At 35.9% G+C, this 24809-nt stretch overlaps 1 protein-coding gene across 1 annotated transcript in view; it reads right to left on the bottom strand.

Annotated features, from left to right (window-relative positions):
- The window catches only part of LRRC39 (leucine rich repeat containing 39), a 20634-nt gene extending 3114 nt beyond the window's left edge, over positions 1 to 17520 (bottom strand). The window contains exons 1-8 of the mRNA XM_033092841.1: positions 17385 to 17520; positions 14819 to 15011; positions 8019 to 8124; positions 6773 to 6929; positions 6058 to 6194; positions 2628 to 2773; positions 1739 to 1891; positions 382 to 518 (exon numbers count right to left, since the gene is read on the bottom strand). Coding sequence (XP_032948732.1) covers positions 382 to 518; positions 1739 to 1891; positions 2628 to 2773; positions 6058 to 6194; positions 6773 to 6929; positions 8019 to 8124; positions 14819 to 14931 — 949 coding nt within the window. The 5' untranslated portion in view covers positions 14932 to 15011; positions 17385 to 17520. The remainder of the gene's footprint in view (positions 1 to 381; positions 519 to 1738; positions 1892 to 2627; positions 2774 to 6057; positions 6195 to 6772; positions 6930 to 8018; positions 8125 to 14818; positions 15012 to 17384) is intronic.
- Between the last annotated feature and the right edge of the window lie 7289 nt (positions 17521 to 24809).

Consider the following 24809-nt stretch of genomic DNA (forward strand, 5'->3'; position numbering starts at 1 on the left):
GAAATGGCAGCAAAGTCAGTGTTCATGAGATTAATCTGACAAACTGATAGAACGTATATGACAAACTGATAGAACAAGATAGTGAAGTTTTAAGAATTATATCTTTACTTGCTTGTGCTTCAAGTGCTTGGCCAAAGAAATTTATTTCTTCACCTCACTTGAAAGACTTTGAATGTCTTTACAGCCTCTCTCTCCAAGCCTTTATCAAAATTGTGAATCGATTTGAATTTCACTTTTCTTCTTCCCACAATATTGATCAAGAGACCAGAATTTGACAGAAAAGGTAAGATAGAATGAGAAATCTATAAAGGAATTTATGTATGTATAAATATTCCTCTACCACAAAGAACATTCAGCATGGCTTATATACAAATCTCATACCTGCTCTTCTCCGTGACTCCTGTATGTATGTGTGCATGAACTGAAGGCCAAATAATTCCTGTTCCTCTTCCTCTATGCTTTCACTGGGAGGAAGCGTTACTTCTAATTTCAGTGGGTTGTCTCTGAAGTTGACAAACCTAGCAGTTCACCAAAAAACAGTATTTTTATAGGTGCCATGAAAGTACATTTATTTTCCTGGAGAAATATCAAATGATAATACATTAAATTACTCTTTTAACTGGTTTCAATAACTAAACGTCTTGGGGAGATGTAATATATCCCAAGAATCAAAACTAAGTTTCTTTCCTAGACGAAAAAGACACCAGCTTTGGACAACTTATTTTCAAAGCTTGTAAAAGCAGCTGTTAGTCCATAGCACATATTTAATGTGGTGCAGTGTAAATTCAAAGAGCAATTCTAATACATCTCAAATATACAGATGCACCTTGACTTAATGATAGGGTTACGTCCCGATAAACCCACCGTAACTTCAAAATACCATGTTGAAAATACACATACTACATGTAACCTACTGAACATTGTAGCTTAGCCTAGCCTCCCTTAAACATGCTCAGAACACTTCATTAGCCTGCAGCTGCTGGGCAGTCATCTAACATAAAACCTATTTTATAATAAAGTATTGAATATCTCATAATTTATTATGTGTATCATTGCACCATTGTAAAGTGAAAAAATTGTAAGTTGAGCCATAACTTCAGGGACCGTCTGTACAATTAATGCAATGAACTTAAAGTTTTTGCATATTTTATAGACTTAACATCTTTTTATCATTGTATCTTCATATGATACAAGGCTTAGTAGATGCTGAATAAGTGAATGAATGAATGATGTAAGTTGTGGGGTTTGGTGTGAATTCTCATGTCTTAATGCTCACTGTCAGGAAGTTAAATTTTGGAAGGAAGACACTGAGGGAGTTTTGATAGTCATTAACTTACTAAAAAGTTATATTTGCTCTATCTGTAACATAATTACGTGTGTCCATTTGTAGTTATTTAGAAGGAAAATAATCACTGTTTTTATGCTTTTGGTTTTTATATCGCAGATAAGTTTTGTTAGCAGTTCCAAAGATGATTTTCATGAAAATATCACCAACAGAGCACGTTCCTTGAAGCTGATAAATCCCAGCAATGTTTCAGTTTTACGGATTTATTGAATAATTTAGGCCAGTATTATATGAATCCTGTTTATGAATGACAGATTTTCAAAGTTGGAAAATATTTTTAAATGCATTTATTCACATGAATGAGAATTCAAATCTATTCATAGTACTTTTCTCTACATTACTTTTTCTTCAGCCAGAAAAGAACATGTCAGTTTTATGTCGACAACTTTTTACCTCAGGTTGGTCATTTCTTCCATGCACACTGGAATATCTTGCAGTTTATTGTTGCAGAGAACAAGAGTACCCAGATTTTTCATATTGCTGATAGTTTCTGGCAAGCATGTTATTTCATTCCGTTGCAGCCACAATGTATGTAAATTTTGCATTCTGAAGAATTAAAAGGGGCTTCTGTGATTAGTCACACATAATATGAAAATCCTGGTTCTTACTAACTTAAAAATCAAAGAAATGTCATCTTTTATAACATCTCCATTAACCAGTATACCTATTGAGTTAACTGACTTCACATTTCCTGATTATTTCAGAAATTGCATCGGAGAGTTAATTTCTACAGTACAGCTCCTCTCACATGGTGGTAGAAATGAAATCAATGTATTCCAGAATTCTTCACTATTCTCATGGGATTTCTTAAAGAAGAAATGCTTTAATTGTTACCTAATCCAAATTAGAGTCTGAAGAGAAAAATCAGAAATTATTAATACGACTGTTTAGGGCAAAGCAAGTATGCATTATGTGTAACAGCATACTGGAGCCAGGTTGCCTGGGTTCAGATCCTAGCTTGCATGCTTACTGTGATCTTGAGCAATTTAGCTAACATCTCTGTGTTTCTTCATCCATTTGTAAAGTGCACAGAAGTGTATGGCATGCACTAAGCAATGTTATTCTGGCATATTCTTGTCAATTTGTTGAAATCAGTCAGTTTTTCTCTCCAAGTAACTGTTTGTTTTTTTTTAAAGTAAATGAAAATATTCTGTTAAAATATAGCATATTTGAAACTAAATGTATCTATTTTGATGGATTATGCTTGGGGGTCCCCTTTTTTGGTTATTTCTTACTTATCATAGATAGCTTCAACACATCTGTTGGTAGCATAAAAAGTTACCTTTCTATAGTATCAGGAAGTTGTTCCAGTCTGTTGCTCCCCAGGTCAAGCCACTCAAGGGCAGGCATGTTCAACACAGCAGGAGGGATTGCAGTGAAATGGTTCATACTCAGATCAAGGTGAGTAAGCTTTAACAAATTGCTGAGCTGAAGAGGAAAGCAAGGTTTTCAAAATAAAGGTCCACAGTGTAACCTAACAGAACACTCACATTGGTAAAGGAGCTATTTCACATCAAGGAATGTTCGCATTATGCTTGGGCTTTATTTAGTCCTAGTAGTTCATAACATATTTGAAATAAAAATAAACCTAAGGAACCTCTAGATAAACAAAAAACTCTCTCATAGAAAGTTCATCTATTCAAAGAAAATTTATCTTCCAAAATAACCAAGTTCCAGGGTTTAGAGAAGCTGCTGAACAGAATGTTTTTTTGTTTTGTTTGTTTTTGCTTTCTTTTCATCCAGTAGTGAGATTTGTATGGGAAAACCCAAACTTCAAAATAATAGTTACCTTTTTTGAACCCCCTTCTTTGTGCCTGATGCTTTACATACACTACCTCAGTCATAGAATTTATTTTTTGGTAATTCTATTTTTAAATGAAAACATCAAACATTTATTAAGAATAACATAACAAACACCCGTGTACTCAGTGTAAGAAAGAAAATATTTTATATATGAGTGCACCTCTATGTACTCCTCCCTCTTCCTCTCCAAAGGTAACTCCTATCCTGAATTTGGTTTCTATCATTCCTATGCATGTTTTTTAATGCTTTTATTACTATACATAAATATATGTTTTATATATATATATATTTCTCTATATACATATTACATATGTTTTTAAAATAATTTAGTGTTTTTGTGTTTTAAAATTTTATTTAAAGATTATGACAGAGTACTTATCTTTCTCTAACTTGCTTCGTTCTCTCAATATCAGTTTTTAAAATGTATGCATGCTTATAGTTTATTCATTTTAAAATATCCCTTTAGTTACCTGTGTTCCCCAACCCCAGTTTGAGAAAGCTGTGAGTACATGACTCGTCCACCATTGTACCTTAATGAATAATTCTGACATCTGCTTTACAAGGTCGATGGACAAAACGGCTTAGATAGGCCATGTGACTAAAAAAGATAAAGCTGTGATGTCCACTCAAGTTTTCATGGACCTAAAGCCATAAAATTTCTTCCCTCTTTCCATGTAACAGTAGTGAAAGATTCAAGATGTGAGAATTTATTTAACTTTTATGTGTAAAAAAACTCTCCATTTTGTTCTATGTTTTATTTCTGTCTAAAGTCATTTCAGATTCCACAACTTTACAGAAAAATGCATAAGTAGTGTTTTGTGGGTAGTGCACAAAAGCAGTAGGCTTCCATTTACTAAGTGATGTTTCGCCAGCTTTAGAATTCAAGCCATGAATAAAACACTTTTTCAAAGTCTGTCATCAGACTTTTAAATTTTTTAAATGGCTCAGAATAGAGTATAAAAAGATTGTTTTTACATTAGCATAAATGTTTGTGTATATGTAGTACAGTGCAATTTAATGGCTGAGAGATAAGTCTCACTGCGCTGATTTCTCAGTGGTACTGCAACCCTCTGATTTTAGAAGATTGGAAAAATATTGATACTATTATAATCTAACAGTCGTAATTTTGCATATGTGACAGCTGAGATCTAGTTATGTAAAGTGGTGTGCCAAGGCCACACAGCTACTTAGAGTCCACCCTTGGAAATAATCCCAGGCTCAAGATCTCAGTTCAATATTTGTTCTAATAAAACCTATTTCTCGGGGCCGGCCCGGTGGCTCAGGCGGTTAGAGCTCCATGCACCTAACTCCGAAGGCTGCCAGTTCGATTCCCACATGGGCCAGTGGGCTCTCAACCACAAGGTTGCCAGTTCAATTCCTCAAGTCCCGCAAGGGATGGTGGGCTCCGCCCCCTGCAACTAAGATTGAACTAAGATTGAGCTGAGCTGCCTCCTGGATGGCTCAGTTGGTTGGAGCACAGGCTCTCAACCACAAGGTTGCCAGTTCGATTCCTCGACTCCCTCAAGGGATGGTGGGCTCCGCCCCCTGTAACTAAGATTGAACATGGCACCTTGAGCTGAGCTACCGCTGAGCTCCCGGATGGCTCAGTTGGTTGGAGCGCGTCCTCTCAACCACAAGGTTGCCAGTTCAACTCCCGCAAGGGATGGTGGGCTGTGCCCCCTGCAACTAGCAATGGCAACCGGACCTGGAGCTGAACGGCACCCTCCACAAGTAAGATTGAAAGGACAACAACTTGACTTGGAAAACAAGCCTGGAAGTACACACTGTTCCCCAATAAAGTCCTGTTAAAAAAAAACAAAAAGAAAACAAAAACCTATTTCTCTAAGTGAAGAAATTAAGGTAAAGACATGTTAATAGACATGCCCAAATTCACACAACTTTAGTGACAGAACCAATCCTTCAAACAAAAGCACAAGAATTAGAAATTAGAAATAAAATATTTATTGGACCTCTTGTAGGTATAAAGAAATTGTTCCTGTGATCACCATTTTCATCATAAACAAGTATATACATTTCATTAAATTGAACTATTGTAAGAACAGATAGATATAGATAAAAAACTACATTTTGCAAGAGCAGTAATTATTGGAAGCATGTTTACTGGTTTGGAAAAAAATATTTTCACCAATATACAGGGGGAGAAGGTAATAGTCTTTCTATTTTATGTAAAGTTTTATTATTTTTCTTTTTATCTTGCAAAGTCATTGTTTTCAAGGCAAAGCACCATGGAAATTTCCTTTGCTGATTTTTAGAACATCAAAAATGTGTGAAAAGTAATACAAATGTCTATATCTTTATGATCAGTTGGGTTTTACCAATAACAAGACTTCATACCAAATGAAAGTTTGAAGGCTTTCCAAGCCCATTGCCTTGCTTTTACTTGGTAGAGCCTACAAGCTACTTTTCCTAAAAAGAAACACTTTTTGTAAACTGAAGAATTCGTGTCTTTATCACTTAACCTCTATCTCAAAAAGTGATCACTCTATAAAAACTAGTAAACAAAAGGGTTTTTCTATCACCACAATGTTTGTGCTTTATGATAATGACTTATTCATTCAGTATGCGTTTATTAAATAACTACAACCTAGCTTGTGCCTTCAATTCTAGGAATAGATATAAGTCAGACTCACTCTAGCCTTGAAGGAGATTACAGTCTAGTCAACAAAGGATGCGAGTATGGTAACAATAATAGTATCTTTTATGCTAAATGGATGTTTCTTACTAAAGCAATGCATCATACTCAAAATAATAGGAAATGGTTTTCGTTAAATACTTTCTGAAATAAAAGTTATAGCATTTCTTCATTAGTGTTATTTTTAATCACACAATTGAGAAGTAAACTACTGGTAGATGGAAAATATAATCATAGGCATTTATGTCTTTCTGACCTCTTGTGGAAGATCACATATTTCTCTGTTAACAGCAAGTTCTAGTTTCTCCAAGCTGGCACAGTTACTTAGTTCCATGGGGACAGTCTTGATTTTGTTGTAACTAAGAATCAGTTTCTGAAGTCTAGTAAGCAGTCCTACAAAAAATAATGCATAATAGAAAGTGGATAGAAAATAATGTTTCTAGTTACGAAGTATTACAGCATAACTTACTTGCCAATTTCATATTGACAAATTCACACTTGTCAAGTCCTTAACTTTTCCAAGTATGTGTCCTATCCCTTCAGATAAGGGGCAGTGCTCTACACAAAAATACATTTTTTTTCGTTCTGTTTTATCTATACTATATCCTGAGCAATTTTTCTGTTCGGGATTTTTTTCTCGTTTAAGAAATCTTTCTAATTTTCTTTCTTGCCTTCAACCTGTTCTCTTATAGGAGGAATAAATAAACCCGCAATATTGTTTTTAGAATCTACACAGTATTTCCAAAGAGACTTTTCTTGCATTGAAATCTCATCTAGAATCACCTCAGTAAATCCCGAAGCTTGGATTCCCCTGGAAGTGTCAATGTAGATTAGATGTTTAAAATTTTCTCAAGACTCGGCTGTATAAAGATGAGATCTTTATGTATCAGACAAAAATCTTAAAGAAAAGCACAACTGCAGTTGGGTAAAACAGCACAGGAATAAAAGCAAATAAAAGCAATCTCCCTTACCTATTACTCTAGGTATCTCTGAAATTGCGTTTCGAGATAAATCTAACACAATGAGGTTCTGGAATCTTCCAATGAATTCAGGAATTTTCAACAAACCAGTTCTATGCAGTTGCCATTCCTGTAGCTGATTCAGTTTCAGTAGAGAAGAAGGAAGGGTCTAAATTCAAAAGGAATGACAGAGTCACTATATTACTTAAATCACTTTAGTATCATGCCACAAGTGTGATTATAGATGTATTATTTGATTTGTAAAAGAACTTTGAAATATTTTTTCTTAATGGGTTATATTTCCAAATGCTTTGTGTTACTTCTACGTTTTTAAGACTTTTACTTTATTATTTTTTCTTTTTTGGCAAAACCTTCAAACCCCAATCATAATAGAATAAATAAAAATAACGTATTTTGGTCAATAGTGCACACACATAGAACTATGTTCTAAAGATTCTGTTCTAATAGGCTTTCCTAGAGTACATATGCTGTGGAAAATGAGAATATGGTGCTTAATTAAAATCATAGAGAAAAAAATTTTAATCAAACTGCTCTTCCCCTCCTGTTTTGAAATATTTTATAAAAAGTTTTTTTAAGAGGATTTTAAAAATGTTAAGTACCATATGAGTTTCAACTATTCTGAATTGCCTTTTCCCTTTCTAAAATAGCCAAAAGATGAAATAAAGGAGTGAACCCACTAGCTAAATATACCTGTATGCATGAAAACAAACACTAACAAGGGGTAGAGGCCCTTGTGCAAATTAGAGTACACCTTATATAATTAAGGAGCTGTGTGTGTGTGTGTGTGTGTGTGTGTGAGAGAGAGAGAGAGAGAGAGAGAAAGAGAGACAGCGAGAGAAAGAGAATAAGCAGGTGGTGGCCCTAAAAAAAATTAATATCTATTTCCATTTTGTGGAGTTTTAACTGAGCATTTGCTTTGGAAAAGCTATGTGATTTTTGTTAAGGCAGATCATCACCTTTTTTATGGAAAATGGGAAATTATTTAAAAGAGTACTAGAAGAAATATTACAAATGACTTAAGTTTAGTCAGAGTTGAAGCAAATTGAATTTTTGCAAATAAAAATTATGCCATTATGTTCCTTTTCAGTTGTCCATGTTGTCCAAAAACATTTACTATATTATTAAAATAAGAATTTATAAGTATTCTAGTCTTAATTATACTGTCTCAGAATCATTCTCTCAACTGTCCTGTAAAAAGCAAAATGTAGGAAATCAGATATTGCTTCTTGAAGCTTACCTTCCATTCCTCTTTTTCTATCTTCAAAATGACTCTTCCGTTTTCCCTGGTGACCTTTTCTTTTAGCTTGGTTAAGCTTACTCGTTCTTCCCAGATCCTCACAAGCCTAGGAGACCAGGAAATCATTTTAGCTCATAAGTAATGACATTGGTAACATTCGCTTCTATATTTAAAAAATGACCTATCAAAACAAACATTTGATCAATAGTGTCTCAAAATCAAGGATTTATTTTATAAGAATTATGATTAGTATCACAAATGCCTTTTTTACATTTTTGAAAAGTATCTTAAGTCTCCATAAAATTTTGTATAACAGCTTTATTGAGATACAATTCACATACCATAAAAAAATAATCCTTTTATAGTATACAATTCAGTGGTTTGGGTGTATTCTCAGAATTGTGCAACTATCACCACTATCTAATCCATAGCATTATCATCACTCAGTACTTTATTCCTTTTTGTAGAAGAATAATATTCTGCTAAATAGATAGACCATATTTTGTTTATCCATTCAGCAGTTGATGGACATTTGGTTTAATTCCACTTTTTGGCTATTACTCGTATGAACAATGTTACTAGGAACATTCACGTACAAGTTTTCATGTAGACATTTTCCATTTCTCTTGGGTATATTCCTAGGAGTAGGATTGCTGGATTATATGTTAATTCTAGTTTTAACTTCTTTAGGAACTGCCAAACTGTTTCCAAATCGCCTACATAATTTTACCTTCCCATCAGCAGTGCGTGAGGATTTTGATTTCTCCATATCCTTGTAGACATTAATTCTTGTCCATCTTTTTAATCACAGCCATCCTAGTGGGTGTGAAGTGGTATGTCATTATGGTTTTGGTTTGGATTTGTTAAATATCTAATCCATAGGTATCTAATAAATATCCAATCCATACATATTTAATAAATAAGCTTTCGTTTTTTAAATAAGCTTTTTTTTTAAAGACTTTATTGGGGAAGGGGAACAGGACTTTATTGGGGAACAGCGTGTATTTCCTGGACTTTATTTTGTTATTGGGGAACAGTAATGTGTTTTTCCCAGGACTCATCAGTCCATCCAAGTCAAGTTATCGTTTCAATCTTAGTTATGGAGAGCACAGCTCAGCTCAGGTCCAGTTGCCATTGTTAGTTGCAGGGCAGGGGGCGCAGCCGACAATCCCTTGTGGGAGTCGAACCAGCAACCTTGTGGTTGAGAGCCCACACTCCAACTAACTGAGCCTTCTGGCCACTGGGAAGCTCAGCAGCAGTTCATTGACTTCATTCTAGTTGTGGAGGGCGCAGCTCGCTGGCCCATGTGGGAATCGAACCGGCAGCCCTGCTGCCCAGAACTCGCGCTCTAACCAACTGAGCCACCCATCCGCCCCTAGATAAGCTTTTTTAATGGCTTGGAAACATTACAGTTCAACTTCAGAGTTACATTGTATATACTACATTCCAGTTTTATCCAGATTTTGTTTTTCAGATATAAAAATGTGCAAAATCTTTGTCATCCTGGAGCACATCCCTATTGATTTTTGGTACACTGCAAATATACCTAAGAATAATATCCAGCTGTAAAAATGACTATCAAAAGGTTGTAAAAGTTTTTCTATTTCTATACTAAGAAATTTTTCATGTGTGAAAAATAAAAAATAAGAATAGAAAATTTTTCAATTTTAACCTGTTAGAATGATACACAAAGAACTACTGCATTTCCCCAAAAATAAGAGCTAACCGGACAATCAGCTCTAATGCATTTTTTGGAACAAAAATTAATGTAAGACCCAGTCTTATTTTACTATAATATAAGACCAAGTCTTTATAATATAATATAACATAATACAATATAATACCAGGTCTTATATTTCTGCTCCAAAAGACACATTAGAGTTGATTGTCTGGATAGGTCTTATTTTTGGGGAAACATGGTACAAGCAGTCATCAAAGAATATAAGTTAATTAATTTGAATATTCATTTGCCAAAAATCTCTTGACATCTGAGTTAATACATATTCTTAACAGTTTTATATATTAACTGATCTTAAGTAAGAATTTTATTTTAGTGAACAGAAATCCAAATGACTCTAGAAGTGTAAATTTTCTGTCTATATGTTAGTGTTTGCAAAATATTTGTGTAGCATCTGTGTATTTTCATCTGCTACTTATGTGAAATCTAATCTGCAAACAAGTGCCTTGTAGCAATGTCTGTTTGTGTGGCCTTCTAGACTGAACAGTTTAGCTTCTGGGAGGTGTGATTAACTGAAACAAAATGTATCCTGCCATCTTTCAATTATATCACTTTTTATAAAAATAGAACTATTCAAAAGTAGGCATAATGATTATTATTTATTACTAAGAGATACATGTATTTTAGAGCAAGATTTAGTGACAAGTACAATTGGGTATCTTATTCTCTAACCTTTAACTTCAGTTAAAGAATTGATCAAGCACTCAATACTGTGTTTCCTCGAAAATAAGACCTAGCCAGACCATCAGCTCTAATGCGTCATTTGGAGCAAAAATTAATATAAGACCCGGTCTTATTTTAATATAATTAATATAATATAATATAATATAATATAATACTGGGTCTTATAAGACCCGGTCTTATATTAATTTTTGCTCCAAAAGACGTATTAGAGCTGATGGTCTGGCTAGGTCTTATTTTCAGGGAAACACGGTATATGCCAAATACTATTGTGGATACAAAAAACTGTCCTTAATGAGTTTACAGTGAGGCTAACTATTGTTAATCAAGTCTATGTCTATATGATGATTCCTAAATTCTTTCTGGTTCTGAATTTCTATGCTCTAAGTCCAGAATTTATCACTTAATTAGGTGACTTTGGAGAAGACATCGCGCCTTTGTGGGCCTTGCCTGTAAAATACGGGATTTGGATTGAATGGCGTCTAAGGTCACTTCCAGCTCTAGTATTTCTAGTATTAATTCCTACACTGCTTATTTCAAACTTTATGTTCTTTCAAGTTTTGAATAGAAATTTTCTACCGCCTCTAAAACCTTTTTATTATAGTGTAAAGCCTTTCCCAGATGTTATCATACCAACTCTTACCTGAGTGCTTAATTTCTTTAAGGCAGAGTAGCTTCAAAAGACAGTAAAGACAATTTCCGTTTAAACTTTAGGCTTTTTGAGCTAAATTTTTAGCCACTTTTAGCTGAGAGAAGAAGCATTAGATGACACTCTTCTTCTTACCCTTTGGCTGTTTACATATCACTTTCAAATCTGTTGCTTCTTTTATTTATTTTCTTGCTACTCTTGTGATTTGCAGACTAGCAGCATCACCATATCCGGGGAGTTTGGTAGAATCCAGATGCTCAGGCCCCACCCTGGACCTACTAAATGAAAGTCTAAGTTTTAACCAGATAGCTAGGTGATTTTTACACACATTCAAATGTGAGAACACAGCTCTACTTCAGAGCAGAGCAAAAAGACAGCACATTTCTTTGGATTACCTCTGGTCTGTTTTAAAAATTCTATGATTTTTCCAATTAGCTGTTTTTTTTCCCCCCGGCCATCAGCTTCTTTGCCTCACTTTTAACAGTGTGGCAGGTTCATGTGGCAGATTCTTACAATTTTGCATCAGTTGTGGTTGTTTCTTATCATTTCTTTAGTAATACTACAGGTTTTAAGTATATGTAGTTTACCTTTGAAATGGACTTAATTTCAACCATAAACCAAGTTTTATAATGCTATAAAATGATTTTACAATGAAATTGTCTTAAGATTAAGAGAAGGGGGCTTTGAAAGACTACATTTCTCAAATTCCATGTAAAGATTCTAGAGCTAGAAACTGATTTAACTTTTGGAATTTACATTTTATTAATCACAATATAGTCATCAAGCCAAAAAAGAGGTAAAAGGGAAAATAATGCACACTCATTACTCTACTACAGAGAGAACTTAAAGCTGCTGAAATTAAGTGATTTTTTTTAAACTAGACACACATAATACCGTGTTTCCCCCAAAAGAAGACCTAGCCAGGCAATCAGCTCTAATGCGTCTTTTGGAGCAAAAATTAATATAAGACCCATTTTAATATAATATAATATGATATAATACCGGGTCCTATATTAATTTTTGCTCCAAAAGACGCATTAGAGCTGATTGTCCGGCTAGGTCTTATTTTCTGGGAAATAGGGTACGTGAAATTCAGGAGTTTAGAACCAAGTCAGGATTCCTGATCACTGTTAAAATATGGGTAGGATTTATTAAGAGTACTCTAGAATCAAGTTTATCATAATTGTGTAATATAAACATAACAGGTTTCTTAAGAGTAGGTTTATATATAAAGGACTAATCTAGGGAAATGTAAGACCTGAAGTGAATGCAATGCTTACTGAGTCACTTAGGCGTGAATACCAGTTCCACATTTATTAGTAATATGATCTTTGTCAAGTTGCTTAGGCCTGTCCCTTAGGTTTTCCATATTTAAAATGGAGAAAATAATAGCACCAATGTGTGGCAGAGACTGCTTATCATCACCCACTATCTGTTCCTCTTCTTTCTAAACAATAGATCTTCTAAATTGAAGTAGCACAAGACTTCATTTAGCCATCCCCTCCTTGCATCTAGATAAGGGTCTTGTGAAACTTTGGCCGATGGGATGCTGTCTGTAGTAGTAGTGTGTGCAAACTCCTGCTAGCTGGGATCAAATATGATGTTGCAGTTGATGTAGCTATTTGAGGTCATGAGGTGACTTTAGGAACGGAAGCCACGCACAATTGAGCAGCAAGGTGGAAGCCTCAGTGTTTGACTCAATGGAATGCTATTCCAGCTGTGGGTCACTTACCCAGAAAAGTTTACATATCTTGTTTAAGACACTATTATTTTGGTTTTCCTTCCCTCATAATGCAGTCTAAGCCTCCTCATGACACTGTTTCAGCATATTGAGAGGATTAAATGAGATAGTGCAAATAAAATACTTAGCAGAGTGCCTAGTAAACAGTAAGTGCACATTAAATGACTGCTATGCTATTATTCTCAGCATCATTATCATCTTTATCAGCTTTGGTGGAGAAGAATGGCGCCTCCTCATACAGATCTCTTTGTGCAGATGAAATAATTGCTCATCAATAACCTTTCTCTCTTTTGCTGGGAGGATACCTGTTATTTTCCAGTGTTTACACTCCCTCCAAGTAACCCAGGTATAATCTTAATTTGTTTAAATCATACAATCTCATTTTCTAGAAGGTAACTGGATTAGGGTGTACAAATTACCCAATTGTGGCCAATGAGAGGTGACAGGAGAGGTTTGCCGGGGAAGCTCATAAGTTTCCTCGCGCTTGAAGGAATAGAAAGAAACAGTTTTCACTCTTCTAATAATAAGATGCCTGGTTGTGATGCCTGGAAGTGTAACAGTCATCCTGAGACATTGAGGGAAGTTAACCTGAGGACCAAACTGACAGACTGAGATTAGCAGTGGACGGTGATGAAAAGAAGCTGAGTCTTCAAAGCTGTTGAGGTTTTGGAATTGCCTCACCTCAGGACTTCCCTCTCACGCCAATTTTAGTTGAGTTTTCTGTTATTTGCTAACTGACACGCGCATTTAATGTTTAGAAAGACCTAATGAATGGAGCTATGTGGAATCGATGAGAAAGGGGCTATTCTTTCAAGATTAGTAGAATACTTTAGAGACATCTAGTTAGGAAAGTATGGAGATAATCAAGACGACAGAAGAGGGTGGCCGGTTTCCTCGGTGGTTAGAACACCAAGGTTGCCGGGTCAAGTTCCACATGGGCCAGTGAGCTGCACCATCCCCAACTAGATTGAGAACAACGACTTGACCTGGAGCTGATGGGTCCTGGAAAAACACACTATATAGTTCCCCAATATTCCCCAATAAAATTTTTTAAAAAATTGATAAGATATCAAAGAAGCAGGAATATTAAAAAAAAAAAAAAAGGAAATGAAAGCCAAACTATTTAAATATAGCCCAAATCAAGGAATCAAATGATCCATAGATGACCTAGCTGCAACTCACAGCTATTCAAATAGGTGAGAATCTACAGAACCTTCTACCAGATGTTTTAGATGCTAGGGATATAATATTGAACAAACAATCACTGAAAAGTAGACTAAATTGTAGTAATCAAATTTTGACAAATGTTGAACAGAGTCTAAAGGGGGCCTAGGATAGCTACTATTTTCACATATAGACACTTAAATTTTTTGTGGCTCCATTATATGGCCACACTTAATTGAGTCGAGTGTTTCCTTTAGGTATATTTTGAGTTTTCAGTAAATAAAAATATCAAACTCAATAATAAGGCATTTAATAAATGCTCTTTTCTATAATGATGTTATGAATTTTTCACTAATCAAAATAATAAACATATGGGCTGGACCAGTGGCTCAGGCGGTTAGAGCTCCATGCTCCTAACTCCGGAAGGCTGCCGGTTCGATTGCCACAAGGTTGCCAGTTCAATTCCTTGAGTCCCGCAGAGTCCCGCAAGGGATGGTGGGCAGCGCCCCCTGCAACTAAGATTGAACACGGCACCTTGAGCTGAGCTGCCTCCCGGATGGCTCAGTTGTTGGTTGGAGTGCGGGCTCTCAACCACAAGGTTGCCGGTTCGACTCCCGCAAGGGATGGTGGGCTGTGCCCCCTGCAACTAGCAACAGCAACTGGACCTGGAGCTGAGCTGCACCCTCCACAACTAAGACTGAAAGGACAACAACTTGACTTGGAAGAAAGTCCTGGAAGTACGCACTGTTCCCCAATAAAGTCCTGTTCCCCTTCCCCAATAAAATCTTTAAAATAATAATAATAGTAATAAACATATTATAGCATACTTCTGTTGAAATTCCTTCTCTCGCTTCAGGTCTTCATTGAGTATCTGTATTCTTTTTTCCCAAACTTCCTTTACAGCATTGACATTTCCAGTACACACCACATTTTCTGACATGATTTCTCCACATTGTCACATTGTCACCAACTTCATTAAGTTCTGAGTAGATGAATCGCAGATGCCATCTCAGAAAGGACCTTATTGTACCAGAGGAAAAAACCAATGTGCTTCAGAATGATCATAATAACTTACATTTATTGAACACTTTCCATGTTCCCAAAACTATTTTATACATTTTACATGCTATGTCTCATGCAATAATCCTCATAAAAATATTATGACATTGGTACTTTTATTGTTTCTAAAATACAAGTGAGAAAACTGAGCCTTAAAGAAGATGGGCAATTTGTTCAACGTCTCATATCTAATATGTGGCAGAATTGGAAATTGATGCCAACTCTACTTCCTTCATTACTCTATAATGCACAATAATGAAAAACTGCAACTGTGTTACATGTCCAATTATAGGAAAATGGTTAAGAAAATGGATATATAAAGTAATATAAACATTTTGGGACATCTACATAATCTAGCTGGAATTCAGTTAAGTGATAACATTGGGATTGTTTGCTCTTGTGTAAAAATAAATTGCAAATGGACATATGTAATATTGAGAAGTGTAATTTGAATCTCAGAAATGAGAAGAAAATAATAAGGAAATGGTTATATAAGTTAATGTATATCCATTTGATGGAATGTTCTTTGCCTTATAAATAATGATACTGGTTTTTCACCAAATTATATTAACAATAATGAAAGAACATTTTTTCACAGTTAATTGAATTACATCCTCCCAAATTCAGGAAGTCAAAGATTTTCACAATCACCATGTCTATTCAACATTATACTGGAATGCTATAATGCAAGGAAAGTAAATAGGAAGTTTGGAAAGGAAGACATGAAACTTGCAACTACATGAGAAACAGGTATGTACTCTTCATACACTAAAGGTAGCAGTATATGTTGTTATATTCTCTATGGAAAGAAATATGGTAATATCTGTCAAACTTACAAATGCACATTCACACTTGTAGGAATTTATACTGCAAATATTTTCAACTTTAAAATGACGTATTACAAAGTTTTTCACCATGGTGTTTTTCATAACAGCAAAACATTGGAAACAACATAACTTTCCATCAGTAAATTATAGTACATCCATATCAGGGAAATTATATAGCTCCATAAAGAAGGAAAGCCTTTCATATACTGATATGCCTTGATCTCGAAAATGCACAACTATGCTACAGTTTATCTAATGAGTGTGGATATTTGGGTTTCAGATTTTTGCTATTACGAGCAATACTTTTATAAAAGTCATGTTCTTCTTGGTGCTCAAGTGGGGAGTCAATAGATACTGTGTATACTTTATGAAACAGAAGCAGAGATATAAGTATTTGTTTAAAGTTCTAAAAATAATCAAGAGAGACACTAAAATTAGGGATATTCTATGGGAGTATAAAAGAACTTAAGCATCATCTTTCATAATTGATAATGTCTACAGTTGATAAGAAATAGCATATAACTGACTTTGGGAAAAAATATGGATATAACTACTGAAAACTAAATCCTGAAATAGTTAAAATGGTCACTTCTAGGGTGATAGAAATGGGGTATATAATATTGCTTTTCATTATTAATATCCTCAAAATTACTGATTTCTTTAAACTAAAAGTATGCAGTATGTGTGTGTGTGTGTGTGTGTGTGTGTGTGTGTGTGTGTCACAGAGACAGAGGGAGGAGAACTGTCTTACAAAGGAAAAAAGTTTAAAATTTCAGGATTGACATAATTGCCAATATGCAGAAAATCATTAAGAGAGAGTCCCTATGTTTAAGCAATGCATGCAGAATTTACACAGGAACACATTGTGAAATCCTTTGCTGTTTAGAAACCTTGGGATACATATGCTGATAATCCAACTAACTGAATATATCACAGTTAACCTACAATTTATCTCTGATTTTAGCAAGTTTGAAATATTTGTTTAACAAGTAATAAAATAGTTTGTTAAATTACAAGTATCTACATGTAAATGCATATTTTACTAGACATATATATGCTAATTTATTTCCTCATTTGTCATTAAAGTTTGATCAGCCATCAGTTTTCCTATAACAGCAACTGATTTCCCTTAGAGGAAAACAAGTCAATAATGATGTATGTGTTTTTGCCTTTGGCACAGGACTGTGGTCTCTACCTTGCTTATTACCATGGCAGAAAGGCACATAGCCTGGCAGTGAAGTACGTATGGCAATGACATGGCTGGAGAGTCAGCTTCCCAAAGTCAAAAGGAAGAAATACAGCCCCCCTCCCAAAAATATGCTTCTTTCAAGGAAATCAGTCTTCCAGAGGAGGACAATTATGTGAGTGACTATGAACCCCCAAAGAGACACTTAAATTCAATTCCAAGTTTAGTTGTACATTTCAGCAAATACAGACACAGTAAAGGCGTCATCAGCAATCTATTTCTATGTGAATAGAAAAAAAATTTTTTTTGAAAAATACTTACTATTTTCGCTGGATGCAGAAGCTGACATGCCCAAAGTTAGCGAATATCAGTTAAGAGTGATTGCAGGGAGAATTGTTTTCACTGTGGCTCTGAATGATTAAAATCCTCAGTCAGACTGTAACCAAGTGAAATGTAATGTCAGCCTAGTTCTAATTTTAGTTCATGGACAAAGCTGAGAATAGCAAGAATCACGTGGAGCATCTGTGCAAAGGACAAACTGGTACTGTATGTGAGTGCATTCTGTACACGGCGAAATGCTGTACCACACACGTTATAAAGCTAGCAGGCATAACTCTTGCTAAGCGCCTGACAAATCATTCCTATTGAAAGTCCTTCCACTTTTCACGACTTACACATTTTGAGTATTTAATAAAATGTAATGAATCGGTTCCAAGCAGAGAAACTTGGAAATACACAGGTGTGTGGCATAACAAAAACCCTACCTAGTAAACCATAGATCTTTAAATATTTAAACTAAAGGTACAGATGCTACAGAAAAAAAAAAAAAAAGAAAAATGAAGATGTGGGTGACTATAGATAACAGAGGAGCCCCAAGCTTCTGTTGTAGCCAGGCTTCAAATTTGATTATCTCTCAACCTTTATGTCTTCAGCCTTCCTAGATAGGAGTTAATTCCTAGGTCTTTAAAAAATTATGTATATATTTTTTAAATTTGTAATATATGCACATGGACAAAAGATAACGACCCCCTCCCACCTCCAGCCATTTAGTTCTCTTTCCTGAAGGTAATCACTATTGCCAATGACTTGTGTGCCCTTCCAAAAATGGTCTGTGAATATGTAAGCATAAATACACGTATGTCTGTATGTATTCTTTAAAAGCACACACGCGTACTGGCATGCACACACACAAATGGTAGCATACTATATCATCATTCTATACTATGTTTTCTTCATCCAGGATATCTTAGAAATTGTTTCATATTAGTATATTTAAAGTTGCATCATTCTTTTTCATGGCTACATAACATTTTGGTGTGTAGGTAGATCATCATTTGTTTAGTCACTTGGGCACTTTGGCAATTCTAGTGCTTTTAAATACCTGATTATTCCATAGACATTCGCTAGTGCTTCTATAATGATTAAACTCAGAAAGTGGTGGGACAGCTCAAGATCACAGGAAGAGTGAAGAAGCTGTGGCTGAAACCAAAACTCAAACCTCCCTGTCCAGACAGTTTGCACCAACCCACACACATGGCTTCCTTGAATATGTTCATAAGTCAACAATGAAATTCAGGGAGGGGTGTCTTTCTGTTAAAAAAAATATTAAATTGTCGTTTTTTATAGACACACACACACACACACAACTTCTCTAAACCAATCAACAGTGGAGACACAAATAAATATTATATGAAAGCCATTTATTCTATTGCTCACTGGGAATCGGCCAATAATTCAAGCTCATTGGAAATGATTTTAAAATCTTCATTTGAGAAAAGCATGTTGTGAGTCTAACCAATATGTAATTTAGCAAACAAAATACAAGTGAACAAAACATAATTTCTCTTACAAATGAAGTGATTGTCATAGTTTTTCCCATTATGTAAAGATAGTTCACATGAAATATAGAATATAAGCAATAGTCAGAATATTAAGCAATTTCCTGGGGCAATTTAAACCTGAAATTAGATGAACAGAGTATGAAAGTCATTATATAATGTCTTGCTTCAAAAGAAAAAACGAGAGAAACCAATACCTTAAGCACGCAAAAATTGCATTGGCTTCCTATATACTGAATGAATATTGTCCACATAACAAAATAAAAAGATATGTTCCTTCTGCTTTTATATTTATACACTACTTTTTAGTTCTACAGAAATAAAGGCTACACTGAATTTTAAACTCTTTCATTGGATAATACTTTATTTCTAGGCTATTGACCCAACCTTTGAGAATCTATTGTATACATTTCAAAAGGCAAATTTTTTTTCACATTTCTACAAAATACTATGCAGAACTCTTAATATCTAGTAAAGATGGAAGCTGTGAGAATTCTTAATGTATTTAGAAAGTATTACAAACCAAAAAGAAACATCTTATGGAAATACCATTCTATTAAAATTAAATGCATTGCATTTATATGTCATTGTATTTAATATTCACAAACTTATTAGGAAAACTAGTGCAGTAAATGACAGTGGTGGTTTTAAAAAATTATGCCATCTCTGTGACAGTTTGTCCTGTTCTGTCCAAGGAACCTTTGAACCAACGCGGCCCTTCTTAATCTTATGTCAAAACTACAGTGGGACAGTGGTTCATGTTCTTGTGCAATTTGTGAAGCCCTTGGTTTGCAGAGTTGTTAGTGTGGTGGCTTAGCTCATTAACTTCTCTCTGTCACACTTGAATATCTAATGTTTCAAATTGTTAGTCACAGTCTGATTTATATTCATCCCTGCAGTTTCCATTAACTTCTTTACACCTGCCATCAACTTAACTTTCCTTTGTTACTGCAATTAGAACTCTGGCTGCATTTTTTCCAGGAAATTCAATTGCTAGATTTTTCCAGGTGATTGCACTCTTGCAACTTTTGTACAGACTTTATTATAATCCTGATTTTTTTTTTACTTAACTTTTTTACCACATTTTTAGAACTACCATCACATTTTTAGGACTTTCCTCTTTACTATATTTTTAGAACTATTTACCACATATTTAGAACATATTTAGAAGCTTCTTGCAGCAAACTTCAAATTAAATAGTTAATTGCAAGTCTCACACAGTGTAACGATGGCTCCGTGGGGACACTGGGTGCTGCCTGTTGGAGGACATGAGCCTGAGATGAGCATGAACCCTTTCACTGTCCCCACTTTCCCCCATATCGAACCTAAATTCTTGATCTCCCATTCAGGTCTGTCTGTTAAAACCCGCAACAGCTGTTCCCCATGCTTTGCATTGTAACATTCCTTGTGGCACTCAGCAGAAGCCTGATATAGGTGGTCTCTTTATAACAGAATTGCAATTATTCTTGTCATTCTTCGTTTGTTTTTGTGGCTCTCCTCTTGACTGTCTCCAAGTTCTGCTCAGTTGTAGCAAGCTGGCCTAGAGTTCTCTCACAAGGGTCTGACTAGCACACGTTAGCTTATGGTTAAAACCCTCTGCTCAGTACTAGGACTGCCTCATAATGAATTCATTTCCATTAAATTCTGAGCTTGCAAACATCAAAGATTCAGTGTTTACTTAAATGGTCATGTTTTGTGTAGCATAAAAGAGCCTGTAGTTACTTTGATGGGCTAACAATGATAACAAGAACCATCTCAGGTTTAGAATAAATAATTCAGAGTTGACCTGGTCTGTCTGATGCGATGTCATGAAACAGATAGTGACCTTGAGATGCTAGAGTGAAAACAAGTGCCTAGAGCTCAGGAGGGAAGTGGATCCAAAGAGAACTATTTAGGGGACATCTGCAAGAGAGATGTGGCCAAACTTTTTGCCAAGCACACTGTGATTGCAAGTGAGTAGTGGGGAAAGAAGCCAGAATACAAGGAGCATCCAGAGCAGCTTCTGAGAGTCTTCCTGACTCCCTCTTTCCCTTCTGTTCTGCTGTATGGAATGTGGACGTGATGGCTAAAGTACTGTCCTGGACAGTGGGGACAGGTGTGATATCAAAGGGATGGCAAAACACAAAGCTGTAAGGAGCCTGGGCCCATAAGGGCTTGATGGGACAGAGCCACCATACCAGCTAAGGACATCTACATGAGAGAGATATGGGGTTTGTTGTTGTTTAAGCCACATTGGTTTGGGTCCCTCTCAGGTGTGGCAAAACCTAACTGATGTACTACTTACTGTGAAGTGTTGTCATGAGGATTAAGTGAGGCATAGATCAGTGTTGAGTGTGGTGCCTGGTGCATAATAGACAATAATATGGGTTTCCTCCCTCCCTTTTTGTACCTAAACAGTACACAGCAGCCTACATAGTGTCACCACCAACATGAGAGTAAAATTATAGGAATTTTTTTCTAGCAAAAATTGAGACCTGTGGAAGATTTCCTTCCATTTTCCCTCATCCTTTGCTCAGAAATAAACCAACTGATGGAACAACTTATCTTAAATACAAATCTAGGGAATTCTTGGTGGGGGATAAACTTTGGGAGAGACTGTATTACATGATAATATTATGGGTTGTGCAGGAGTATGATTGAGAAGTTGACTTTAAAGACATGTCTTGTGTTTCCCATCTCTGCCACTAATTGTGGGACCTTGGGCAAGTTATCCTCTCTGAGACTTTGTTTCCTCATCATTGAAATAAAAGAATAACAGTATATAAGGTTGTGAGGATTAAATAAAATAATTAAGATGCTTGATTTAAAATGTTATGTAAAGTTAGCTATAAATAACAATACAGCAGTAATAATCATAGTGTTCAAATGTGATTATGAATATGGATGCAGTTGCTTTCTTAAATTCTTTCTGAAAGCGACGGCATAAATCAATAATTCACTAAGTCAATAAATTAGGTAGTTTCTATTTTTGGCATAGTAAATGCACCTGCCATGTTTTGTATATGCCATGTTTTGCCATATAAATAATGTTTTACAGTTTGGCTGTGTTGTTTCCCGCTTGGCATTAGATGAATCATTGCTTTGTTTAATCGTATATTATAATAGCATAAGTGAATCATTTGCAATAAACATTTTAAAAAGCAAAATGATGACCCAAGTTCTATTAAATCTAAAGGTGCTTGAAGGCTAAACATGCTGATTAACAAAGGAATTCCGACGTACTATAACATAGACACATTACACGTAGAAAATAGAGCTCTTCTTTGCCCAAAATTTAAAACAAATGTCCTACCAATTATAGGGAGGCTGGAAAAAATTCCTTTTCCTCCTTTAGATACTTTTTCTTGTAGCAAGCAAAGCCATTCGGAGGCATTCCACAATCGGAAGAGCTGCGTCATGGACATGGTTGTTCCATATTACATTTCACTGGGTTATTGGTTGTGCTTCATGCTATGTTAGAACTTCATTAAACAAATATAATCAAATCAAGGACAAATTTGAATTCTTTTTAAGTTACTCAGCACATCTGAGCACCAGGCAATTGAGCTGGGGCTCCTTAAAGGGTTCAGAGTGCAGTGAAGACAGACGTATTCCTCCAGCTACATCACTGCATGGGTCCTGTCTGAGGCATGCACAAAGCAGATAGAAGAAAATAAATATTGATTCAAAAGTGTGTGGCGGGGAGTTGCAGTCAGAGGAGTTTTAAAGGGGGAGGTGACTTTTGTTCTGGGTTTTCTTCTGGTGGAGCCGAGTGGAGGAACAGGCCCAGCAAAAGCATGTAAACGAAATAAACCGCATGCTGCTTCCTGATTCGTTGTGATGGGAGCTTAGGACAAGAAAGAGCATAAGAATGTCTTGTGAAACCCGAATCCTGTGCTTACCTCTTTCTATTTTTTGAGTGTTTGTAATTACAGGGCAACTGGCATCTGGGAAGATAAGGCATAGATGGCAACAACTGAAACCTGATGCTTTCCTCTGGAAGAGTCAGAATTTTCCTTTGGTCACATCCTGAAGCTTGTGATATCATCCATGTGCTTTGCTACAGATCACCTTGAATACCTGGGGTGACCACCACAGGCACTCAAGGGACTCAGTCTCAGGTTTTCACCTTTGTCCCTTAGGAAGCATCTCTGAGAATACCCAATGGCTGGCTTTTCTACAGTTTGGTTCCGGGATATAAAGGTAGACTCAATATAAGAGAATAGTATAATACTGTATGTCAATTATACCTCAATTTAAAGAGAGAGAGAGAGACAGGATGTCTGTGGGATCCTGTTCTAAGATGAACTAACATCATGTTGTTTTAATAAACTACTACTGCAGGGAAGTCATAATGCCAAAATTCTTTGACTGAAGAATACAGGCCTTGGGCAGGCTTTCAAACTGCTACGACCCACAGGACATGTAAAAACTCTTCCTCGTAGCCTAATAACACCTACTCCTCAACCAGCATAAAATCGTGGATAATCTGAGCATTTGAAACATGAGGTGAGACAGTTTAGTTTTTCACACTTCTTCTGAGTATGTTGATCCCATCTATTATTTAAACTGTGACTCAGTTTCCTCATCTTTAAAATAGGGGTCATCATCATACCTACCTTATAAGGTTTCTGAGGCAACTAAATGAATTCATATATGCAAAGCATTAAAAGTGTCTGCATTATTATAGCTATTGTCTCAATTTTTCATTCAATTTTTCCCTCACGACCACTATGTGGCCAGCATATAGGCTAGATGACTCACTGATGTTACTTTAATTAGAAGCTCTTCATGTGCATTCTGAAAGTATAACACTTGGATGATGCATTCCTCCCATATTGCTCCCCAAATGGTCTAGGGTCACACCAGTGTCATCATTTGCTTGCTCCATGAAAAGCAACATATAAACCATAACCTTTTAAAGAACTTGAATGGCTTGGGTTTGTGTAACTTAAGGATAGAGTCTCTCTTATTATTAGACGTGTGGTTTGTGAGGCAGGATTTGTGAGGCAGGGCTAGGCTGTTAAGGAAAGACGCAGTGATCCAACCTTAGTATGAAAAGAGCTAAAGCACTGTTAAAAACTGACTGGAAAGCACTGCTCTTCATGTTATTGCCACAGATCCACTTCTGGCAAAGGCTTTCATCACCAGCCAAAGCTCTTGCTGTGAGGGCAGAAATGTCATCTATCTTATTCGTCTTTATCCACAATATCTATCCCAGGGCCAAAACTGAATGTACTATACTCAATAAATATGTGCAGAATGAACAAATTAATCAATTATAGGGTGAATGTTAAAAATCCTTGGAAGATATCAAGGACAGGTTTGTAGTTATTACAGGGCAGGGCTGTTATCTTTTTCTCAGACCACAGTTGACTTAGAAGTCAGCATGGAAGTCCATCGTGTGAACTATGGGATACGCTTTGACTAGAAAGCCATAGGAAATGCCCCAACAGACCTGTGAGCTTCCTGGACAAAGAAACTGTCACTTCCTTCCTACATAAACACTTCTTGAAATGTTTTAACATAGGTACATGGACATTAATACCAGTTCTGGCTTCTGTCCTTCCAACTTCCTCCCTAGTTGTTTCCTTTTCAAAGTAAGAATGCTGTACTTTATGAATGGAACCTTGATTTTCTTGCTGGCCACTTCCCGCGATAACCTTGGCTTTTCCCCCGTGTATATATAGTACCTCCCAACCTCCAGACATATTGGTTAGTGCAGGACTTGAATTTCCTGGCTTCTCCCCTTTCATTTCAACCTTTAGGAAGACAGCAAAAGCCTTGTTCCACCCACTGCCCACCCTGTGATGTGCAGAGCCCTGTGGATCAGCACTAGGGATGTGCCCCTGGCCCCTTGGTCTCCCAGGGACTCATCCTACCCTGAAGGTCCTACACACAGCCGGAAGCAAGTCCTTTGTTGAATTCT

This window comes from Rhinolophus ferrumequinum, chromosome 22 (assembly GCF_004115265.2).
Source record: "Rhinolophus ferrumequinum isolate MPI-CBG mRhiFer1 chromosome 22, mRhiFer1_v1.p, whole genome shotgun sequence".
Taxonomy (NCBI): domain Eukaryota; kingdom Metazoa; phylum Chordata; class Mammalia; order Chiroptera; family Rhinolophidae; genus Rhinolophus; species Rhinolophus ferrumequinum.